A 15,501-nucleotide genomic window follows, 5' to 3' on the forward strand; every position below is an offset into this window, starting at 1 on the left:
TCTGTGAGAGGAGACACACAGCTGCCCAGTGCGACAGACACACGGCAGTCTGGGTTCCTGCCTGCAGAAAGGTCTCTGGGAGCCCTGCCGTGCCCCAAGGATCCTGGCAGAACCTCCTCAGGTGCCTCGAGCAATGGTATCGCTCGTTCTGTGTCAGCTGAGTGGGTTGTCCTCTGTGGAAGCTGTGGGATCCAGAAGTGGGGGAGTTGGCTAATACGGTGTCAGGGATGGAGGTGACATCACCTGAGTCTGCTCCCCCAGGCTCCTCGTCACAGTCAGCGCTCTCAGGCTGAAGTAGGAGTGATAAGTAGGTTGGGTGACTTGGGCACCAGAAGTGCTGATTTCGCTCCATGCTGTGGGAGAGCCGAGGGTGCTGGATCAGATCTGGAGCTGTAAACCGCAGATGGCTGGAGTTCAGCTTGAGAGGAGGAGGAGGAAGAGTTGTGATGGGACCCACTTTAATTTCTGGCACCCTCCTGCACAGGCTGGTGATGCCAATGGGACATGGGGCTGGTGGGGCTCAGCAGGGCCTCTCCCTGCAGAGCTGCCAAGGACAACTGGGCTCTGCAGAGCAGATCCATTCTTGGGAGGCTGGGGGACTGGAGTGTGCAGCCCGCACCTCCCAGGTGCCCAGACTCTCTTGTCTGGCTGAATGGCCTTGGCATTTCCTGCTTTCCTGTCTCAGGTAATGCCTTGGAGGGAAATCCTGCAGTCACCATGGTCACAGAACCCAGCACCTTAAAGCTCATTTGGTCCCACCCCCTGCCATGAGCTGGAGCACCTTCCACTAGACCAGGCTGCTCCAAGCCTCATCCAACCTGGTCTTGAATACTTCCAGGGTGGGTTAGCCACAGCTCCTCTGGGAAATGTTTTCGTAGAGTTGTTGAGAATAACCCCAGGATTTCATCTGAGAAATGCTGGGACTGGAGATGCAGGAAACAGTTGCTGGACCCCAGGCAGAACCCACTGTGGCTTGGCAGATCAAAGTCTAGAGTGCTGAGCTCCAGCCTGGAGCTGGGAGGTTGCTCAGCTCTTCAATCCCTCACTCAAAGCTAGAAAAATGTACAGCTTTGGCCAAGCTGCTGTGCTTTCCCCCAGCCTGCTTTTGAGAAGTGTCTGAATTGCTTTTGCTCAAACTTCTATAAATACCATCCTGATGCAGTGAGCAAGCATGGAAAATGTCAGTGGGAATGTGGGTTTGGCAGCCCCAGGCCTCGCCCCCACGGGGACGGTGTGAGAGCCCCAACCGTGGCACTGCTGGGGCTTGGCACATGGGGACAGAGGCAAGGGGCCCTCCTCGTGCTGCTGCCAAAGGGGCTCCAGGGCTCCTCTGGGCTGCTGCCCTGCTGTGCATGGGCTGGGCTGTGCCTTTCCTGCTCCCAGGAAGCCATTCCCGAGCCCAAAGCTGCATCTTGTGTTTCTGTAGCCTCGCATGGAGCTTTTGTCCTTGGATTTGGCCGAGTGTCCTTTGAGTGCGTGTTCGCCGAGCGCCGCCGCAGCCCTGATGAAACATTTCACAGTGATGCTTTATGTGAAAAAAATCTCCTCTTTTGGACCTGCTTAATTGGATGTGATGTCCCCAAGTTTCTGCTTTGCAAGAAACAGTGAACAAATTGTTCTCTAGTGGCCTCCTCCTTTCTTCTCCCAGTATGGAAAACTTCATTCCCCCTCTGCCATCATCCTTTCCAGGCTCCTTGTACAGTAGCTGTTCCTGTCCTGTTAGTCATCTCCTGCCCTCACAGTACCTGGTGAGAACTGTGGGTCAGGATGAGAATGTTGAGACACTCCCTCTCTTGTTCTCCATTCTTTACCTAGTAATAGCTGGCACCCTCTGTGATCTTTGATTGCTGCTGAGCAGCAAACTGATGTTTACAGAATTATGGAATTGTTGGGTTTGGAGGGTCCCTAAAGGCCATCCAGTTCCACCCCACTTCCGCTAGACCAGGTTGCTCCAAGCCCCGTCCAGCCTGGCCTTGAACACTTCCAGGAATGGGGTAGTCACAGTTCCTCAGGGAAACATTTTCCTAGAGTTGTTGAGAATAACCCCAGAATTTCATCTGAGTGGTGAGAACTTGCAGCTTATTTTTCCAGATGTAAAATCAGAATTGTTTGTTTCTTCTGATGATTCCACTTCTCGTTGGTCACCTGCTGTTGTGGCAGCTGGACACTCAGGATTTTAAAATCCTTTTGCCACACATTCTCTTTGTTTCTGCCACCTTGAGTAATGCTTTGAGCTGCCGGGGTTTCCTTGCTTTACATTGTTCTCCCTGTGCCTGTCACACACCTCATACTTGTTCTGTACCTTCCTGAAGTTCTGTACTTGGCCTGAAGGTCCAGGGCTGCAGACTGGGGCTGCACTGCCTGTGAGAGCTGTGTGAGCCAGCCAGCAGGCAGGCAGGCAGGCAGGCAGAGTCCCCCTTGAGCCTGAGCCTTGGTCTGAGCACCGCTGGATCTGTCCCTTCTCCCAGGCTCTCCCCAGCCAGCAGCCCGTTCCTGTGTGCCTGTGGCCAGGGCAGGTTTCCTGTTTGCCAATCCTTCTAGCAGCACAGCATGGCAGAGCTTTGCAGCCACGTCCTCCAAAGCAGAGTTCTCCCAGGGAGGGATGCCGTGGTCCTGGGGATCACACCATGGTCCTGGGGTGCACACTGTGGTCCTGGGGTGCCTGCCATGCTCCCTGGTAGCCCTCCTACTGTAGTGGCTGCACTCGCTCCCTGGGAGCCCTTCTCTAGCCTTGATGTCTCAGTGCTGTTCATTCCCACCTTCTCCCCCGCACAACACGGTCCCAGCTGCATCTAAAGAGTCTGTGGAGGTGTGAACCCCACAGCCTTGCCTGGGACTTGCTCCAGGCACTACACAGGTGCCCCAGTTGTGCCGTGGATTTTGAGGTGAGCAGCAGCACGCAGTGAGTGCTGGAGTTACTGGGACTGGTGTCATGGTGTTACCAGTGGTACCGGTCTGGTGCCAGCCCTGGGCATCGTCAGGGAGGTTCCCAGCAGTGTTTCATCTCCACCAAGGTCATCTCCTGGGAGCCATCCCAGCCCTTTCCTTGGCGCCGAATTGCCTGTGGATGGGGAAGGATGTTCCTGTCCCTCACGGCCCCCATTATGCCCTGCAAACCTGGAGCAGCGATGCTGTTCCTGGACAGGGCGTTGGGGTAGTACTCACCCATTGCCATTTGGTTTTGGAGGTTGGTGTCACTAAAGCCAAAAAACCAATAAAATGATGAGCCACAGGACTTGGGAGAGAGAACACTAACAGCAAATGCAGTAATTCCAAAGAATGTCATGTTTGTGCCCAAATCACATAAAGCCCCATTAATGAGGGAGGCTGTGCCAACAGCCAGCCTGGCATAGGGAGCGGGTGGCGCATCTGAACAGCAGGACTGGCACTGAATTGATCCTAAACAGAGGAAGAGTTGGTGTTACGGAGCACAGACCAGGAGTGGAAGTGAGCAAAAGAGGTGGGACACGAGTGGCCATTGGCATCCAGCTGGTCAGTGCCTATCGGGAATTGGGAGGTTTACTGGGAGCAGGGATGTTTTTAGCTGTGATGTTTGTCTGTACTGTCTGAAACACGGCGTGTGGGGAGCTGTGCCGTGTAAGCATCTCCATCCCTGTTTGGAGAGGTGGAGTCCTTTCTCTGCAATGATTGTTCAGTTCTGAACAGCAGCTACCAAAGCCAGGTGATTTCAGAGTCCCAGCTTTGGGCAGCTGGCACCCAGAGCTGGCTGCAGGGCTCCCTGCGAGCTGGCTGTGAGAAGATGAGCGAGGTTGGAATGGGCTAATGCTCTGCCAGCCTTCTGCAGGATCCGTGGATGACTCAGGTATTTAGGATACAGTTAGACTGATACTGATTCCTGAGAGAGCAGTGGAGTACCTAACGTAATCCAAATTAGTGGAGAATTAAAGGAGGGAAGTGGGTGCTGAGTGATGTAATTTGATGGGATCTACTTTCCATGACATTGAGAACAGTTCCGGAGCAGTGGGATTAGTGAAAGGTGTTAGTGATTAAATAATACCTTGAGGCTTCTTTATGGTATTTGGGTTAGTCCAGAGTGACCTCAGGAAGAAACTGGAAGAGTCAATGGTTAACATGAGATGTGTGAAGTGGGCTAAGAACTGGGGCCCTCAGTGTGTAGCTGTGAATACAAACTGGGCTGAGGCAGTTTTGGGGGGATTCCTGGGGATCCACCTTCTGCATTTAGTGTCTGCGTTGGAGCCTGGAAAAATCATCAAGAATGGTTCTCCCTGCCAAATCCAAGGTGGTGTGAGGCACTCAAAGCCATCCCCTTCTGCTCTGACCACATGGGAAGTTGGTTTTGGTGCCAGGGGATTTGAGGTCTCCCTTATTGCTCTCTGTGGTCACGTCAGGGAGGGGCCCCACTGTGACTCAGGCTGGGACCCCTTGGGCCCCACTGGGATGTGGTCAGGCAGCTGGGACCCCTTGGACCCTGTTGGGACTTGGTGGGGAGCCACGAGGTGGGGGCTGCTGAGGCCGAGGGTGTGAGATGGGCAGAAGGACGCAGGACTGGTCCCTCCTGGGGCCCTGGAGTGAGATGTGGCACCCATTCCCATTTGGGAGGATGAGCCTGCAGGTTGAGGTGTCTGTGGCTGCAGCAGGGAAGCCTCAGGGGATGGTGGGAACAGAGAACCAGGTGCAAGAGCTGCACCTTCCGTCCCACCTTCCGGCTGCGGCTTGTGGCTTTCAGTTTCTGGGTTTTTCTGCTGTCTGTGGTTGGTGGTTGGCCTCTGTGCAGAGGCCTTGGGGAGGAGCCCGAAATGCCTGAGTTGGACACAGATAGGCTCTTTGGGGTCTGTAAAGGTGAGCACTGGGGGAGATGGTTGGCGTGGGGAGGCTGCTTCCAGCAGGGGCTGCTCCAGGGGTCAGAGCTGGGACCCTCGTGCCAAAGTGAGAGCAGGTGCAGGAGACATCAAATCCTTGGTCAGCCTGGAGCAGGGTCTTTGGCTCAGCATCCCTCAGGCTGGGGCTGCCTCTGGCTTTCTCCAGGACCTGGGGGCAGCACCTGAGGTATGAGTGGCTTCGTTGAAATGGACAGTCTTACCTAAGTGTTTGTTGTGAAGGTGAGTTCCACATGCCAGGTGACATCTGCTTCTTTAAGATCCCAAGGCTGATATTTCCTTCTCTAAGTCCATTTCTTGTGGGCGTCGAAGTTCCACATGGGTCTGGGACCTGTCCCTGTGAGGGAGCTGGAGAGGGTTGTTGGGGACTGGAGCAGTGCAGCCCCCCTGCTCCAGGTGGGATACAGGGGTATTACTAACACTGTTCTCACAGCTGGCTCTTGTTGTTTGCTGCAAAACAATCTCTGCCAGTGTGTGCAGATGCTGTTAGTCACCATGCTTGCCTCAGAGGATGACGAGGTGGGAGCAGCGGTACCATGGTGTTTGTTGGGGTGCTCAGGCCCACGTGAGCATCCTGTGTTGTTGTCAGCCTCGGTAGCTTTTTAGCTTGTGTTTTGAAAATACTTCCTTTGCCTGCTCTGTTGTTCCTGAGCAGGTGCCTTTGGGAACAGGGCAAAAGGATGGGATCTTTCCGTGGCTTTAATTGTCTTGCATGTTTCCCAGGGAGGTAGGAGCAGTCTTGGAGAGCTTTGGGAAGCACTGCTGGGAGCATCCCTTTGGGATTCTGGGCTGCTCCCCTTTCTGTGGATCTCGATGACCCTCCAGTCCTACCTTCTGCTAGGGTCGGCTATTCCCAAAATTCTAGTGTTGTTGGTGCCTGCGATGCCCCACGTGCAGAGGCGGAAGGCCGTGGGGCAGGGGCTGTGTGCCATCTGCTGCTGGGCTGGGTGGGAGCTCTGCTGGGGCGTGCAGGAATGTCCTGTGTCCACTGGGCACTGCAGTGTCACCACAGTGAGGGAGCTCCGTGGTCCAGCTGAAGGACAGCTCTGTGACCGTCCTTTGCAGACTGCTGCGAAGTCCCTGCCTTTCTGTCAAGGCAGGAGGGATGTTTCAGGCTTGTCCATCTCCTGCCCTGTTCTCCTCCTCACCTTCACGTGGGTTTTCATGTCTTTTGAGTCCCATTGCTCACCATTCAGTTCTCAGTTTCACTCTGAGGCTATTTTTAGTGCCATAGCTTCTTTTGTTTTACTGCTTTTGGAATAAACTGGAGGATTTTTGCTGTTTAAGTGATGGTTATGGGAGAGATTTTAAAGCGAGACTTGAGGACCTGAGTCCTTCTTTAGTCCTCTAACCAAATTTTCACCTAGCCTTTTGTCTTTGGATTTCAAAATCACAAGGAGATTTCACAATGTCTGGCCTAATCATGCTGATGCTGCTCATACCTGCATCACCAGTAGGGAGCTTGGGAATTGGGAACATCCTGGTGCCTGGAGACAGCCCTGTTCCATGGGAACAGCTCTGTACCTGGAAACAGCCTGGTGCCTGGGGCCAGCCCGGTGCATGGCTGGCAGCATGGCAGGGCTGCTCGTGCCCTGCAGTGCAGGTACCAGCCTACCTGCAGATTTAGTCAGGATACTGGTATGGACAGCTCTGCATGCAAAAGTGCCTGGAGGGAGTTTAAAGAGCAGAAGTGATGGCTGCTGCCTTGATCTAGTATTACACCCTGTAGGTAACATCCCAAAGCATTATCTTCTGGGGCTTCCCTGAGGCACCAGGGTCTGGACCAGCTTAGGAAGCATCATCCTTGCATCTGTCATCCCTCCATCTGCCTTCCCTGCATCTGACTTGCATCATTTTGAGTGCAGGATCTGCAGCATGGCCACTTGCACGGGGCCCATGGCAGGATGCCCTCCTCGAAAGGCTGGCAGCAGTTTGGTGCTCGGCTGCTGTCCTTGGTGGACAGGAGCGTGGCCGTGCCCTCTTTGGGTGACCTGAGCCTGACCTCACCTGTGTGGGAGGGAGGCGTTTGCTTCAGTGCTGCATGGGGGGAGAAGGTGGCAATTTCCTCATCAGCAGCTCGAGGTTTGCGGCAGGACCTGAGCTGGGGGTGTGCAGTGTGGGAGGAGGGAGGGAGCTGGTGCTGGAGTCGGGCTCTCCTGTGACTGTTACTTACTTCCCAGCTGGTGTTAACTCTCTGCTGGCTGGGCCTGTTCCTCCTCTCCATGGAAACTGGAGGGAACAACCTGCTTTGAGGCACCTCTCTGGGCAAGAAGCTTCGGAAAGTCAGTCAGCCTGTCAAGTGTCAAACGCAGGGCTCTGCTGCAGAGTGGGCACGGGCACAGGCACAGGGCAGGGCAGGGTGGGAGGGTCCAGCTGGCACTGAGGATCTGTGGCAGAGCTCAGACCTGGAGCAGTGCCTCATCTCTCCGTCCTGAGACCCTGGGGATGTGCGGGGCTGTGGGGTGGGTGAGTGTTTGTCAGTGGAGAGCTGGAGGACATTTGTCTCTTGGGGCCAGGGTGCTCTGGGCGACCAGAAGGGGTTGTCGGGGTGCTCGGGGTGACCAGAAAGGGTTGCCGTGGAGCTGCGCGCTGTGCAGTGGTGCTGTGGTGGATGCTGAGCCTGTGGCAGCACTCAGCGTGAACGTGTCTCTGTGCACTGGGTCAGGGGCCGTCTCTGCTTCCTTCTCCCTCCTCCCGTTCGGGCCGAGGACGGCTCTGGCTCCATGCTGGCCCCGCGAGGCCAGCAGGCAGGGCTGGCCCCCGCCCGCCTCCGAGTGACGGTGCCGCTGACGCTGGCAGCGTGGGCTGTGACGTGGGGCTGCAGCGCTGCACCCCAGGGCCGGGCCACCGAGCCCGCGCCCCCAGACGCTCCGGTTTGGCAGAGCCTCATCAGTATTCCTGGTGCATGGCTGAGCTGGCTGGAGCTGGTTTGCAGAGCCCGGCAGCTCCAGCATGGTCCCGACACAGCGCTCGGGGTCCTGCTGCAGCTGCGGGCGAGCTTGGCTGCCATCCCTGGCACTGCACAGAGCCCTCCTGCTCTGCTGCTCCAGCTGGACAGCATGTGCCAGGGCCCTGCGTGCCCTGCAGCCTGGCACAGGTGCCGTGTTGTCACCTGTCCTGCCCCCTGCCTGGGTGTCCTGCAGCCTGGCACAGGTGCGGTGTTGTCACCTGTACTGGCCCCTGCCTGGGTGCCCTGCAGCCTGGCACAGGTGCCGTGTTGTCACCTGTCCTGCCCCCTGCCTGGGTGTCCTGCAGCCTGGCACAGGTGCGGTGTTGTCACCTGTACTGGCCCCTGCCTGGGTGCCCTGCAGCCTGGCACAGATGCCGTGTTGTCACCTGTCCTGCTCCCTGTCTGGGTGCCCTGCAGCCTGGCACAGGTGCGGTGTTGTCACCTGTCCTGCTCCCTGTCTGGGTGCCCTGCAGCCTGGCACAGGTGCCATGTTGTCACCTGTCCTGCCCCCTGTCTGACTTTGTCCCTGGCAGTGGTGTGGAGCCTGGTCTGCTGCCTGCAGTCCCACGGCCAGCACGTCTGTGCAGGGCTGTCAGCCTCGAGCACTCACAGCCCTGGCGGCATGCAGGGCCGGAGCTGTCTGGGCTCTTCACATGCTCCTGCTCTGCTGCTGTAGCTGCCCTCTGTGCAGGCACTGGAGCTGTTGGGTTCCATGCTGGGAACCTCATCCCTCCTCCGGCTGCCGAGGCATTGCTGGTTCCTCATCCGTGCTGGATGTGTGGGGCTGCGGGGGGCCCCAGACTCAGGCCCCTCTGCAGAGTGACAGTGCTTTTGAGCCCAGGAGGGATGGTGAGTGAAGGTGTCCCATCCTCCCAGCTGGGCTTCTCCCTGACAACAAAATCGCCCTATCTGCAGATCTCTGGAGCAGCAGTACTGTTTGTGTCTGGGGGAACACAGTGCTGGTGGGTCAGGGAGAGCAGTGACACCAGTGTCATGGGGTCTGGGGAGCACAGTAGAACATTTGACCACTGTTTAGACTCCCTTTCCTTTTTGGGGCTCCACCCTGAATGTCATACCAGGGCCAACCAGCACTGGAATGTTCCCTGGCTCTCGGACTCCTCCCATGCAGCTGTTGTTTAGCCTCTCATGGATTATATTAATTTCAGCCAGATGTTCATGGCCGTAATGTTTGTACCATGCATGTGACTCAAAGAAGGCCTGGTAAGGGACCAACATGCTTCTGTCCTCAGGCACCTGCTCTGGGTCAGATTGCCAAAGCCCTGTTACTTCCCAGCTCTCAGAGATTCTTCTGCAGCCCTGCATAGCCCTGGGGACTCTGGCCAAGTCACCAGTGAACAGGTGAGCTGTCACCTGTCATCTGCATTCGACACAGACACAGCTCCAGTCCAGCCCAGTACGGTTATGGTATGAACTGCCAGAGAAGACACACATTAAAGGCATGTAGGGAGTTTCTGTTGTGGCTCGCCTCAAACCTGGTGTTTTCTGGTCGTGTTCTCAGAGCAGTTTCTCCATCAGTGGAGGGCTGAGGTAGCTGGAGCCCATGTGTTGCTGAGACTCACGGGGTTTGAACCTGCCCTGGGGTACAGACTCCCAGCCTGTGCAGGTGCCCTGCAGCCCTCAACCCCAGGACTTGAATCTAAGGCTCCATTTTAGCCTGTTTTAGACGTCTTTCAGAATAATGTCAAGGGGATCACATCAACATACATATCAGTGCACACAGCATTTGGAAACCTTTGCCACAAAACAGCCTAGTTAGATAAGAACAGTGTTACGCTGTTACTGTGGTATAGACCAGTATCCTACTGGGATGCAGTAGGACAGGTGTTGTACCTGTATTTCTTCTTAGGCTGCTGGAGGTTCCAATTGAGTGTTGTGCCCAGGGTCTGACTCTGTATTTAAGAAAGGTGGAGACAAACTGCAGAGAATTGGGAATCCTTAAAAAACACAAATAGCTTTAAAGATATGATCTCTGGTAGGACAGGGAAGGGATGTCATCAGCTAAGGGGAACTCCCCATGTTTTCCAGTAGGTTTAATCAGAATTTGGGTGGGATCACAGGAGGAGGAAGAGCTGGAGCAGGAAGGAGGTCACAGGCACGAGGGGACTTGAGGAGGTCATTGTGCTGGAGGGGTCTTGGGGAGGTCGTAGGGATGGATCAGACAGACCCTGTCAGGGGGACCCAGCATGTCCAGTCCTGCCTCAGCGGGCAGCACAAGGTGCATCATCTCTCCCGCACACAGTTTGTGATTCAGTGGCACCTCACAGCCAGAACCTGCCAGAATATTTTAAAAAGCTGAGACTCATGTGGAAAGGGAACCATCTGGCACTGTTGCAGTATGTGTTAAACCCAGGGTTTGGAAAGAGATGGATATAGACGGTCCAGTCTCCCCACAGGAAGAACTTTCCACCCCTGGGAGCACAGAGCTGTGCCAGGCATGGTGGGCAGGAGCTTGTGAGGGTCCTGACCTGGTTGCATGGCCAGAGCCAGGTACCTGTGCCTGAGGTACCCCTGACAGGTTGGCTCTGACAGCCTGGTCCCCGCAGCCAGCCCTGTCTGGTGTTCAGCCCTTTGGAAGACATTCCCTTGTAATTGCTTCCTGCAGAATTCCTCATTGTCGCTGCAGTGCGGCTGCTCGGGAGACGGGGTGGCAGATGCTGTGCGCGCGGGTCGGAGCCAGTCTGGCAGTTCGCGTGTTCCTGTGACCTTGGCACAGATGGCAGAGCTGCAGCTCTGGCGGGCTGGCAGGCGCCTTCTGCTCAGTCCCGGGCACAGGTGCCCGTTGTCTTGGGAGGGAGGGCAGTGGGATGTGGCACTGTCTGCCCTCAGGACACGGCTGCGGCTGGAGAGAGGCGGCTCTGAGCTACAGCTCCCCAGCGGGTACCGGGGAGGGAGGGAAGCTGCTGGCATAGGGCTGCTGCCAACACCCGAGGGAAGAGCAGGACGTGAAGCCCCAGGAGAGGCTCTGGGTGGGACCTCTGCTCCTGCATGCCATGATGGGATCCGTGGTACTGACAGGGAGGGGAGGTGGATGCTGGGATCTGCGGGCTTGGGAGAGGAGGGAGAAGGGAGAAGGAAGGGGCTTGGCCGAGGCGCTGGCTCTGCAGTAGGGAGAAGAAGAGCTCTATGTGGGGTTTGGCTGTGTCCAAGGCCTGGTGCATCCAGAAAACTGGAGAAGTAAGGATGAGGCCTGCTGTGGAAGAGGATGAGGGTTCAAAGAGAAGGCACAGTCCAAGAAGGTGGTGGGATTTCGGAAGAGTCAAGGCAGTGGAGTCAAAGACTCCTGTATAAGGAGGGGGAAAGGGCGGTGCTTGATGTTAAGGTGTTCTCTGAAGAGGCCTGGAGAAACAGGAGAAGACCTGGGCTGGCTCAGCAGACAGGGCTTTCAGTAAGGTAAAATAGTTTAAGGGGGAATCAGGCATCTTTTTTTTTTCCTCCCCAGAGGGAGCACAGATCATAATTGTAATGTGAAGGAGGAAAGCCAAGAAGAGGGAAAAGGTGTGGAGGAAAAAGGAGGAGAAGGAAGAGGAGGAGGAGGGGGAGGAAGAGGAGGAAGAGCACCCTGGGGTGATGCTGGAGACAGGGACTGCAGGCAGCAATGAGGGGTGCTGGGGAAGAGGTGGAGGAGGTACCACAGTCAGGACTCTAGTGGCCGAGGAGGAGGGTCAGTGCTTAGTGATGGTGGGTTTGGTCAGAGGAAGTGACTGCCCTGGGACGAGACAGGAACGAAGCTCTGTCTGAGGTTGTCACACTTCAATTGGTGCCCTCTGCTTCGGCCTCGGGGGGCTCTCGAAGTCAGTGCTCCCGGGGGTCTGTGCTCCAGGGTCGGGGTGCTCAGGGCTGCCCCGGCCCCTGGGCTCCATGCTGACGCTTTTCACGTGTCCCCGAGCACAGGGCAGCTGCTGGGGGTTCGCTGCCCGTCACAGCTTTGGGAAAGGGGACAAGGCGAAGGGAGCTGGATTGGAGCAGGGCCGGAGGCTGGGGCCGGGGCTCTGGCGCGCAGAGCGGGCTCTTGGCAGGAGAGGGGCAGCTCCGGGCCGGGCTGAGGGACGTGCGGCGGGACTGCGGGCAGGGACTGCGGGCAGCGGGGCCGCGGGGGGTGCCGCAAGGCCGGGCCGAGCCGGGGCCGCCGAAAGGGTGCGTGTGCGGGTTTGCCGGTGCCGGGTCCCGGTGCCGCTCCCGGAGCCGGTCCCGTCGGGGTCCCGGTGCCGCTCCCGGAACCGGTCCCGTCGGGGTCCCGGTGCCGGTCCCGCCAGGGTCCCGGTGTCGCTGCCGGAGCCGGTCTCGTCGGGGTCCCGGTGTCGCTGCCGGAGCCGGTCCCGCGCGGTCCCGGTGTCGCTGCCGGTGTTCACGGGCAGCAGCGGCGAGCGGGGGCGCAGCGCCCCCTGGCGGACACGGCCGGCACCGCGCCGCACCGGGGCCCCATTGCCGGCCCTGCCCGGCGGCCGGTACCTGGCAGGGTCCGGGCCGGTTCTGGTCCCGGTGAACGCCCCGCCGGGGCCCGGGCAGGTTCCGGTCCCGGCGCTTGGCGTCGCCCCGACGGGGTCCGGGGCGGTTCTGATCCCGGTGAGCGCCACTGCGGTGTCCGGGCGGCCGGGCAGCGCCGCAGCTCCCCGGTTCGGGCTCCGCCGCGGGCACTGAGCGCGGCCGAGCAGTAACAGGGACCGGCGCCGCTCTGCCCCGGGGCCGCAGCCCCGCGCCGCTGCGGGACGGCGCCGCCGCCGGTGCCCGTGCCCCGGACTCGGTGCCGTCGGTGCCCGCGGAGGGCGCGGCGGGCGGGGCGGCCCCGGCCTCCGCCCCATCCCCATCGCGGCCCCGGCCCGTTCCGGGGCGGGCCGGCCCAGCCCCGCGCTGGCGGCGCGGAGCACGGCCCGGACATGCGGGCGCGTCGCGGGAGCCCCGCGCCGGCGGCGGAGAGCGGCGGGCGTGGGGCCATGGGGCAGCCCCGCCGCTGACCATGGCCGAAGGCTGGCGCTGGGCCGGGCCGGGCCGGGGCGCCCCGCGGCCGAGCCCCCGCCGCGCCGTCAGCGTCTGCGAGTCGCTGGACTTGCAGGGCGTCCCCGCCGTCCAGGCCGCGCTCGGCGCCGCGCAGCACCAGCGCCGGCGGCCCAAGAGCTTCTGCGCGGCGGGGAACGGGCTGCCCGGGGCGCTGCTGCCGCCGCCGCCCCCCGCCCGCGCCCGCGGCCGCCTCCTGGAGCTGCTCCGGCTGCGCTCGCCCCGCAGGCACAGCCCCGAGCCGGAGGGCGACGGCCCCGACGAGGCGCAGCGCCCGCGCCCCAGCAGCATGACCTTCCTGCCCACCGCACGGCCGCCGCACTCCACAGACAGCCCCGGCTTCCTCCGGGGGGGCTCCCTGTGGGGCAGCCGCCGCTGGAACCTCTTCGGGGGCAGCGGCTGGAGCGGCTCCGGCCCCAGGAAGAACTTCAGCTCCCTGCGGAAAAGCTTCAGTTTCCGCCTGCGCCGGGGCCACGAGCTGCGGCGCTCCGAGTCTGGGGGGCTCCTGCGCCCCACGCGCCTCCGCACCAAGAGCGAGGGTGATGCCAGCTCCCTGCACACCTGCCCCAGCAAGCGGGACCTGCTCTACCCGGAGCTGACCAGGGTCGGGGGCCGGCTGCACACTGACCCCGTGCAGACGGGGGGACTCTGGAAGCTCCTCACGAGCCGCTTCCGAAGGCGAGAGCGTGGCAGCACCGGCAGCGTGTGCCCCAAGGATCCCCATGGCAGCGTTGAGCCTGTCCTCCTGGGTGGGGGTCCTTTGCGGGCTCTGGGTAAGTAAGCACAGGAGCAGTGCTGGGCTGGTTAGAGCCCCCTGTGCCAGAGGGGCCCGCAGGGATGGGTGGCTGTGGCCTGTCCCAGCAGCCTGTCTGGGCTGTGACCTGGTTCTGTCCCGGTGCTCTGCAGGGTTTGCACTGGTCTGCAGTGAGGTGTGTGTTCACAGGGTCATGTGCTGGAGCAGCCGTGGTGTGGCTGCTTAGGAGGATGTGCGTCTGGTTCCCTTGCTGGCCACACACCTGGGAGTCAAGCACATGTGTCACATGTCCCTCCTGCCCTGGTGGTGTCCCAGCAAGGGCAGGGTGGGCTGAGCTGTCCTGCACGTCCCCACAACATTGGAGGAATGGGGAGAGGAGTGCTGTTGGGCTCTCAGGCAAGTGGGGCTGTTTGGGAGGTTGCCAGAGCAGAGGTGTGGAACAGCACAAGGGGTTGGAGAGCGCAGAAGTGTCCCTTGCACCCTGCCTTGTGAGCGGCTCCCTGGTGCCAGCCCTCGTCTGGGGGATGCTCAGCCCCGGCCCCCCCTGCTAAGGTCCTGCACTGGGGCTGAGCAGAGACCACATGTTTGGGAGCACAGGGACCCCCACCGGGTGTGGGGCAGCCTGCAGAGAGCAGGCGTGGCATTACCCGTGATGGGACAGGTCCCCACGGGGCTGGGCATTCAGCGGGCACTGGCAGCTGGAGCAGCTCTTGGGTGTTTGACTCTGATGTTGGTGGGAGTTCTCTGGCGCCAGGGCTTTGTGGGGCCTCCGCTGGGGCTGTGCTGGTTGTGCCTGTGTGCCCTGTCCCCTTCCGGGCCCTGTGGAAGGAGCTGCAGGCGAGCCCTGTGGCCTGGCAGGGCCGGGAGGTGACAGCAGCATCCGCAGCAGCATCCACAGCTTTTTAAGGCATGGAACGCTTGGAGCTGGGGGCTGGGCCAAGCCCTGCTGCCCGCTCCCGGGGGGCCTCGCTGGGTTCCATGGCTCTGCTCTGGATCTGGGTGCTGTGGAGGCAGTTCTCTGCTTGGCTTGTGTGCCAGAGGGATGTCTTAGGGCTGGCAGGCTCTCCAGGGAACCCACATGCTCCCGAGGAACCTGCTTGCTCCTGAGGCAGCTCCTGCCCAGGGCAGCATCGTGCCTGGACATCCCTCATGAGTGCTGGGCCACAGAGATCAGCACAGGAGCAGCTCTGCAGCTGCCCAGGGAGCTCAGGGGGCTCCATCCTCTAGACCCTTCTGTCCCTCGGGCTCGCTGTGCTCCAGGGGAAGGTTCTGGAGGCTCCGAGGGATGCGGGGCTGCCCGTTCGGCACGAGGCCGGGATGCTGCCGCGCTCCGGGGGTTCCGGTGCCGGCAGGGCGGCCCGGGCTGTGTGCCGCTGCCGGCTGGGTGGCGGAGGTTCCCAGGAGAGGGGAGGCTGCGCTCATGGCTGGGGAATGTGGGTGTATGCGGGCAGGGAGGGCCGGGCCCAGCCCCTGCAGCGGGGGCCTGTTCCTGCTTGCCGCTTCCAGCGGGAGCTGCGCCAGCAGCACCCGGCCTGGCGGCCGCATTCCCACAGAGCAGCCGAGGCTGAGCGCTCGGTTGGCCTCCTTGCCTCTCACTTGGCTCCTCCGTGAGACAGGTAGGAGCTCCCTTTGGATCCGTCTCTGGGAGACCCTGCTGAGGCTTCTGTGGGGAGTGGTGTGGGTGGTTTGGGGTCCCCGCAGTGGTGACCAGCCAGCTCATGCAGGACCACCGCTTGTTGCAGGGATTAGTGTTTGCCGCTGTGGCTCGTGCTGGAGGCAGAAGCTCAGGGATTGACCTCTCCAGGCTGCCTCTGGCACTGTGGCTCCTGGCAGGAGCCCCTGGTCCTGCAGAGCTCACACCAAGCTTGGTCACACTGCCAACACCATTCATTACCTGCTTGCTACCTGCACAGTCCCTGTACCCA

The 15,501-nt window shown here is 60.1% G+C and overlaps 1 protein-coding gene across 3 annotated transcripts in view; it reads left to right on the forward strand.

Moving 5' to 3' along the window:
- The window catches only part of AGAP3 (ArfGAP with GTPase domain, ankyrin repeat and PH domain 3), a 108,689-nt gene that overhangs the window by 17,868 nt on the left and 75,320 nt on the right, over positions 1–15,501 (forward strand). The window contains exon 1 of one of the 3 annotated variants that reach the window (XM_031503774.2): positions 12,785–13,595. The exons of the other annotated variants lie outside the window; for them this stretch is intronic. Coding sequence (XP_031359634.2) covers positions 12,785–13,595 — 811 coding nt within the window. Of the gene's footprint in view, positions 1–12,784; positions 13,596–15,501 lie in introns of those variants that run through there. 3 annotated transcript variants of the gene reach the window in all.

Source organism: Lonchura striata, chromosome 1 (assembly GCF_046129695.1).
Source record: "Lonchura striata isolate bLonStr1 chromosome 1, bLonStr1.mat, whole genome shotgun sequence".
Classification (NCBI taxonomy): domain Eukaryota; kingdom Metazoa; phylum Chordata; class Aves; order Passeriformes; family Estrildidae; genus Lonchura; species Lonchura striata.